The 8,904-nt window shown below is 39.1% G+C and overlaps 1 protein-coding gene across 5 annotated transcripts in view; it reads right to left on the reverse strand.

Annotated features, from left to right (window-relative positions):
* Positions 1-8,904, reverse strand: part of ADAMTSL3 (ADAMTS like 3) — a 567,766-nt gene that overhangs the window by 315,145 nt on the left and 243,717 nt on the right. For all 5 annotated transcript variants that reach the window (XM_069098697.1, XM_069098694.1, XM_069098696.1 and 2 more), the window contains exon 5: positions 5,048-5,093. In XM_069098697.1, coding sequence (XP_068954798.1) covers positions 5,048-5,093 — 46 coding nt within the window. The remainder of the gene's footprint in view (positions 1-5,047; positions 5,094-8,904) is intronic.

The raw sequence follows: 8,904 nt of genomic DNA on the forward strand, positions 1-8,904 counted from the left end.
GGAACAGTCTGGGAAGCATGGCCCTAATCCAACACCATCAATCCACAGATGATGAAACTGATTGCCTGACCAGGGAAATAACTTTTTCAAGGTCACACAAAATTAATGGAATATCAAAGGTTCATAAGATTTGGACCTGAAAGGGGCCTTGGGAGATTAACTACTTTAACACCTTTACTTTATAGATGAGCAAACTGAGAAGCAAAGAAATAATTGTACACCTAGAAATCAGATGTCCTGAGTCCAAGTTAAGTGTGTGCTTTATGTTGGTATATGTTACACAACACAATAATGAAGTATCTTTGGTTTTGTACACTTTGAGAAAAATGTCATATTCTTAAAATAAAGTCACCAAAAAAACCCTATTAGTTACATTTGCTATAGTCCAATTTATGCATTTAAAACTGAACAAACAAATCTGAATGGTTCCTGATCCAAGTTTTATCATACTTCTCCCTCCTCCCTTTTTATGCACATCATTTGAGTGTACAAGAGCCACATTTGACATCCGTAGCAATGGGGTTGTAGTTATATACGACAAAAGTAAATGCTGTTTCCTCTCAAAGTTCCAGATTTAGTCTCTTTCCTGAGCTTCAACTGCACATTACCAACTTAACTACTAGGTATTTCAAACTGGAATGTCCCACAGGCCTTTTAAAATCAATACAACAAAAGTAGAACTCATTATCTTTTCCCTGTTTCTTCTCTTCTTCCAAACTTCCCTATTTCTATCAAGAGTACCACCATATTTCTAATGATTTAGTTCTATAACCAAAGTGACCCCAGTAGAATCTGTTCTCCACACAGTTGCCAAATTGACATTCCTAAAGCACATGTCTGACCATGTTGCTCCCCTACTCAGTAAATTCAGATGACCCTGTTTTATTAGCAGGATGGAACATAAACTCCTCTGTTTGGTCTTTACAACCTCATCTGAAATTACCTTTCCAACTATATTAAATATTACTCCCTTTCCTATATTCTACAGTTCAGTCAAACCAGCCTTCTTGCTCACCCAACACTATCCAGCTCCCATCAATGTATCTTTGTATCGGTGGTCCCCCATGACTCCCTATCTCAGTCTTTTAGAATCCCTTCTTTCCTTCAAAACTTTGAGCACCACCTTCTACATGAAGCCTTTATTGATCTCTACAGCTCCTAGTTCCTCCTCTCACCCATACTCCCAAATTACCTTGTAGCTATTGTAAATATACTTACTTACATACTTGTTGGCTCCCTCGACAGAATATAACCTCCTTAAGTGGGGGAACTGTTTCAGAGCCTAAACTTTAGCATGATGGCTGGCACAAAATGGGTCCTTAATACATTCTATCCAAAAGCAACATTAGAAATGTGAAGAAGCAGGGGTGGCTAGGTGGAGCAGCGAACAGAGCACCGGCCCTGGAGTCAGGAGGACCTGAGTTCAAATGCGGCCTCCTCAGACACTTAACACAAAAACTAGTCGTGTGACCTTGGGCAAGTCACTTAACCCCCAACTGCCCTCCAAAAAGCAAAAAACAAAGAAATGTGAAGAAGCAATCTCTTCCTCTCCTCTGTCTTTATCCATTCTGCCTTCAATAATAAAAGGGAAGTTTGAAGGAGAGGACAAGTTTTGAGAGAAAGACAATGTTTTCAACATAGTGATTTTGAGATGTTGGCTGGATATCCAGTTTGATATGTCTAAAAGACAGCTGGAAATGCAAGAGTTGAGGCCAGCAGAGAGATCAGGACAGGATAAGTGGATTTGTCCTCTCCTTCAAACTTCCCTTTTACTATTGAGGTCTCTACCATCCCCTTGGTCCCCCAGGCTTGAGACCTAGGTGTTATGCCAACTCCTCATTATCTCTCACCCACCATTTCCAATCCGTTTCCAAGATCAGTTGATTTCAGGTTTGCAACATCTCTCAAATACAGCTTCTTCTCTCTTCTGATACTGTCATCACTTTGGTACATGTCCTCATCACCTTATACTTGGAGTATACTTGCAGTAGCCTGCTGGTGGATCTGCCTGCTTTTAACCTCTCACCTCTCCAATCCATCCTCCATTTAGCCACCAAACTGATTTTCCTGAATCACAGGTTTGACCACACCACCCTGCCCACTCAATAAATTCCATTGATAACCAATCACCTCAAACAATGAATACAAAAATCTTTTATGGCATTCAAGTTCTTCATAACCTTGCCCCATGCCCACCTCCATTATCTTTCATCTACTTTTGCCTTATCCCTCACCATACCCTTCGTTACCGTGGCACTGGTCTCCTTGCTGTTCCTCTGGTAAGACACATCATCTCTTGACAGCATTTTCTCTGGCTGTCCCCATGTTTGAAATGTTGTCCCTCCTCCTCTCCACTTATTGGCTTAATCACATTTGCTTAACTGTTCTCTCTTCACCAAGAAGGAAGGTATTTGACAGCAGGAATTGTGTTTGATATAATCTGTTTATATCTCTCACTGTGCTAGGCAATCTATACGTACCCAATAAATAATCAGTGAATTGTATTGAGTTTTATGGATGTAACTATTATACATAGATTGCAAACTCTTTGAGGGCAGGAACTATTTCATTTGAGGAGGTTCTGTTTTCCATCTGCCCAGCTAGAGGTGCTATATATACCAATTTTGTATTCTTTACCATGGTAGGCTACTCAGGTACACAATAAATAATAAATGAATTAAACTGAATCATTGTGGATATGACTTGTAGAAAGATTCCATATTTCTAGACTTGGTGGAAATAACTTCTTACCAGTAACAGCCTTTAGGATATTTTAATTTGAGAATCTCTTGAGGGCAGGGACTTCCAATTTTTTTTTGTCTTTATATCCCCAGGGCCTAGTACAGGGGCACATGTTTATTTTCTGTGATATCCTACTTTTTATGACCCCTTTTTGGGGTTCCCTTGGCAAAGATACTGGCATGTTTTGCCATTTCCTTCTCCAGCTCATTTTACAGATGAGGAAACTGAAGCAAACAGGGTTAAGTGACTTGTCCAGGGTAATATGGCTAATTAGTGTCTAAGGCCATATTTGAACTCAGGTCTTCCTGACTCAGCTCTAGCACTCTATCCACTATGCTTTCTTTATTTTTAAAATAAATATATTTATTTATTAGTTTTCAACATTCATTTTCACAAGATTTTGAGTTACAAATTTTCTCCCTGTCTCTCCCCTGCCCCCACACCAAGATAGTAAGCATACTGAATACCCCTTCCCCCCATCTGTTCTCTCTTATGTCCTCCCCCATTCCCCCTTACTTTCTTATACCTTCTAACTGCCCTACAGGGCTAATAAATGCTTCTTGACTGACTGATTGGAAACTACCCAAAAGGAAGCTAGAAGAATTTCTGATGGTCTGTCACCTTCCTAGGTTTCAAGCAATTTTATTATGATGGCATGTGAAGCAGCAACAAGACTACATTGGTTAGGCTGCTACTGTGGCTGAAAACAGGTCAAGTCAGCACCAAGAGATAGTCTTGTATCAAGATCTAGTACAATGAGCCAAGGGGCCCATTAGGACCCCAATCAGGAGTTCAGAAAGGTATAAAGAAAGATCTAGATTCTGGAAGTCAAGACAATCTATTCCTGAAAATCCTACACGTTTACTTATTTTCAATAGGATCAGCATTAAAAAGCAGAACTTACCTCAGGTTGTCTGATTCTACAGCAAAGTCTGGACTACTGCAATAGACTCTTAACTGATCAAATTCCTAGTTGATTTCAAGAGTCAGCTCATTTTCCACCTTTCTAAAAGCTTTCCCTGATGCTCCCTCAGTTATCATGGTCTTCCCCTCATCCTTAGTTACCTTACATTTATGGTGTTTATATTTAATAATGTTAGTATATGTGCATATTGACTCCCTTATTTGAATTTAAGGTCTTTGAGGGCAGAGACTTTAACTTTTGTTTTTGTATCCCCATCCTCCAGAACAGTGGCTATTATATAGTAGATATTTAATAAATGCTCCCTGAATGACTGAATGAATGAATGAGTGAATGTTCTCTATCTTCTTTTATACCTTAGCAGTTTCAAGATCTCTGGGCCTAAGGAAAGTGGCTTTTTCAGGTTAAGGAGATATTGAAGAAAAACAGCAGTTGCAGAAAGATTCCTGATAAGTTATTTTCTTTGCCTTTTATTTCAGCTTTCTTTAATCATAAAAAAATCACATTTCATTTTATGAAATGATTTCATTATTAATGTTCTATTATTCTGTGGCCAGGAGAAGGAAGAATGTCTCAGCCCATTATGAGAAGGTAGCTCAATCCAGGATGAATTTTTTCGTCTGGTTTAATTTAACCACACTTACATAGGTGTGGCTTTAGTCAAGGTTTTGTCCTGGACAGATGTGGGGATATCTCCAAATATGGAGATATTTGAGAACTTCTGAAGGATTCATGGAAAAAACAACAGCACTTATCAAGAACAACTTTAGTAGCATTGCCTATTACACATATATTTGGAAATTTTTCCTCCCATTCATATTGTCATAGCCTCAAACTCTGCTAAAACTCTGATCCTATTAAGTTTATATTAGCAAATTCCATTTGGAATGAAGGTACCCCCACAACTCCAGACTAAACAGAAAGTAATTGAAGAGTTTTCATAATTATCATCTTAATCTAAGTAGTAGAAGTCAAATGATCCTCTTAAACTGGTGAGCAGATTGTGTGAAGGATAGATACGTTTTTATCTTTTCTGATAGTTACGAGTTTAAAAAATTGTAAAAGGAAGTCTTAAACATCTTTTTAAAATATCTTAATGTTGAACAATTTAGGATAAGTTCCTATGAATTCTCCCCAAATGTGTAACTTCCTTGTAATTCACATGAAATATTTTGTATCCAATTTGGCAGTAAGGCATGCATTCACCAAGGGCAAATTCTAAATCTGTGGTCAATTAGGCGAACAGTCAAATCTCTTTAAATGGGTAACAAGAGAGTGAGGAAAGAGTATTTATGCGCCATTAGCTTTTAAATACATACCACAATAATATGTCTTTTAAAGTTTCATTAGAATATATATATTTTTTTACATTGTAAGACTTACATTATTGCTGCAGGTTTTGTATCGAATATTCTGGCCTTCACAGCTCCTAGGTAGAGAAAAGAGGATAAAGATTCTGAATAAAAATCATGATTCCCACAAGCAAAAACACTCTGTAAAAACTATACCTACGTGGCCTTGGACAAGTCATTTCATCTCTCTAGGCATGAGTTCCTTTATCTCTCAAATGAGATTGATGAATTAATCTTCAAGGCCTCTTCTAAATCTAAGACCATACTCTCCTATCTTTAGTTGAGATAACAGGTAGCACAATGGATACAGTATTGGGCTCAAAGACAAGGAAGGACTGAGTAAAGTCAGGCCTCAGACACTAGCTGTATGACCTTGGGCAAGTCATTCAACTTCTGTCTGCCTCGGTTTCCACATCTATAAAATGGGGATAATAATAGTATCTACTCTCTGGGGTTGTTATGAGAATCAAATGAGATAACATTTATAAATTGCTCAGCACTGTGGCTGCAATATATGTGGCTTAATGAATATTTCTTTTCTTCTTGTATAGCAAATAAATTTATTTAAATTTATGATTTGTAAAGGTCTTTACAAGTTAAATACATATGTTTAGGATATATCCTATTATCAAAAACAACTTGTGCATGAGAAATAATATAAACAATTAAGTATATTTATTACTGGTAAAGGACACAATTTGTCTATGAATGTAGAGAAAGTGATCAGAAATATAATTGACTTTTAAATTTTTTTTCTTTATTTTTTTCATTTTTCAAATGCTTTATTAACTTCTGATTTACATCATTAATTTCCGCCAGATTTTGAGTTACAAATTTTCTCCCCGTTTTTCCCCTACCCACCACCCCAGTACAGCAGTCCCACAGGATATCCTCTACTCCCATCTGCTCTCTCCCATATCTTCTCCCATACCCCCTTAGACTATTCCAGTAGAGCATGGTGGATCTCTATGCCCCAGTGCCTGTATATCTTATTTCCCAATTACATGAAAGATAGTAATACTAATAGTATATATGTATATATAATTTTAAACATTTGATTTTAAAACTTTGAATTCCAGATTCATTCCCTTCCTCCCTTGTCACCCACTCTGACTGGGAAGATAAGCAGTTCAGTGTAGATTGTACATGTGCAGCTAATGCAAAACATTAACATAGTAGATATATTGTAAAAGACTGAATATATTTTCCTCCCTCCTATCCCACCACCCACTTGTTCTATTCTCTACTTTGATCCCGTCCCTTTTCAAAAGTGAGTGCTTCCAACTTCCCTCCCCCGTGGCGTGTCCTCCCTTCCATCATCCCCCCTTTCATCCCCTTCCCCCCTATCCTCCTGTAGGGTGATACCCTATTTAGTGTGTATGTCATTCCCTCCCCAAGCCAAATTCAGTGAGAATTAGGTTGACCCATTCCCTTTTGCCTTCCTATTCTTCCCCTCCATTGTAACCATTTTCCCTTGCCTCTTCTATATGATAGTTTACCCCATTCTGTCTCTCTCCATGTCCTCTCATTATATTCCTCTCTCACCTCTTAATTTCCCCTTTTAAGTATCATCCCTTCCTATTAAATTGGTCCTGTGCCCTTTATCTATGTATACCTGTAAGCATATATACACACATTCACACATAAGTATTCATAGGCCCATATACCCTCTGACATATACGTATATATGTTTACACACACACACACATATTCCCTTCAACTATTTTCACACTGAGAAAAGTTTTATCAGTTACAATTATTGTTTTTCCATGTAGGAATGTTAATAGTTCAATTTTGATAAGTTCCTTATGATTTCTTTTCCCTGTTTACCTTCTCAAGCTTCTATTGCTTCTTGTATCTGGATGTCAAATTTTCTATTCAACTCTGGTTTTTTTCATTAAGAATGCTTGAAAGTCCTCTATTCCACTGAATGACCATATTTTCCCCTGAAACAGGATACTCAGTTTTGCTGGGTAGGTGATTCTTGGTTTTAATCTAAGCTCTTCTGCCCTCTGGAATACCCTATTCCAGGCCCTTTAATCCCTCAATGTGGAAGCTGCCAGATCCTGTGTTATCCTGATTGTGTTTCCACAATATTCAAATTGTTTCTTCCTGGCTGCTTGTAATATTCTCTCATTGATCTGGGAATTCTGGAATCTGGCTATAATATTCCTAGGAGTTTTCTTTTTGGGATCTTTTTCAGGAGGTGATCGGTGGATTCTTTCAACTGCTATTTTGCCCGCTGATTCTAAAACATCAGGGAAGTTTTCCTTGAGAATATCTTGGAGGATGATTTCTTGGTTCTTTCCCTGATCATGGCTTTCAGGTAGTCCAATAATTTTTAAATTATCTCTCCTGGATCTATTTTCCAGGTCAGTGGTTTTTCCCATGAGATATTTCACATTGCCTTCTATTCTTTCATTTGTTTAGATCTGTTTAACAGCATCTTGATTTCTCTTAAAAGTCACTAGCTTCCCTCTGCTCCAATCTAAATCCAAGGGAACAATTCTCCTCATTGAGCTTTTGAGATTCTTCTTCCATCTGGCAAATTCAGCTTTTCAAGGCATTCCTCTCCTCATTGCCTTTTTGAGCCTCTTTTGCCAATTGTGTCAGTCTGTTTTTTAAGGTGTGATATTCCTCAGTCAGGCTGTTGACTCTCATTTTGTAATTTTCTTGCATCGTTCTCATTTCTCTTCCTAATTTTTCCTCCACTTCTCTTATCTGCTTCTTAAGGTCCTCTATGGCCTCTAACCAGCTCGTATTTTCCTTGGAAGCTTTTGGTACAGGAGTTCTGACTTCACTGTCTTCCTCCTGTTCCATTCTTTACTACTTTTTGTCCCCAAAATAGGAATCTAATGTTGGAGTCTTCTGTTTGTTTTGTTTCCTTTGTCTGGTCATGTTGCCCCTCAGTCACTTGACCTCTGGGCTTTTTTCCACAGTAGGACTCTGCCACCAGATGGGGGTACTTTCGTCCCAAACACTGGGGTTTTCTCAACTGCCAGAGGTATTAGTTGGGTGCCCTCTCTGAGGCCTCCACATGCTCTGGCAAGCTGGTCACGAACCCGAGGACCTCCACCCTAGACTGCAATCCAGATCCAAGCAGGTTAAAGCAAGAGCGATTACCCCTCAGACTGGTCACTTGGTCCCCCTACACTCTGCAGGCAAGGAGCTGAAGTTGCCACAGGGAGCTGGCTGTGCCAGTGTCTCAGCAGCTTCTCACCCTGGGGGCAAAAGCCAAAGCACTCCCAACTACTGGTCCCAAAGTCCTGTAATGGGAATGCAAATTTGGAAGATCTTCCCTGACCCTTGGCTAAAGTGCACCTGAAGCCTGGGGTGGGAGGCTTGTTTTTCAGTAGATACTTCTTGATTGGCCAGTGAGTCAATAAGGTTGTTACATTCTCTGAGCCAGGAGAAGGCTATATAAGCCCTGATGTGAGGCTTTGTTTTGGGGGCTCACTTTGAGAAGTGTTCTGTGATTTGATATGGATTCTGGGAAGCCGTTGTTGAGAGTCCCCCGGCTTTGAAAAACCCAGATGTGGAAACCCAGATGTTGACTGGGTATGGATGTAATGGTTGGACAGTTTGGAAATCAGTCTACTTGATCTGTTTCTGTCTTGATAATTCTGCCTGTATACTTTGAAGTTCGGGGTGCTGACCTTTTCCCCTGAACAAGGTAATCGATATATGTCTGACTGATTAAAGTAAGCTTGTTAACCCATTTTGAGTTGCTTTCCTTTAACAAAGCAGATCCAAGAACCTGTGTGAGCAGCCACCCTGCTGACGCTGGGGTGCTTGCTGCTACAAGTCCACACTGCACTGACCTCTCACTCTGTCCTTCGCATCTATGTTTTGATAAATCCGGAAATGGCCACAGCTGCTGGTGATCTG

Source organism: Petaurus breviceps, unplaced genomic scaffold (assembly GCF_028583685.1).
Source record: "Petaurus breviceps papuanus isolate PSGF00001 unplaced genomic scaffold, PetGlider_PUasm1.0 37, whole genome shotgun sequence".
Taxonomy (NCBI): domain Eukaryota; kingdom Metazoa; phylum Chordata; class Mammalia; order Diprotodontia; family Petauridae; genus Petaurus; species Petaurus breviceps.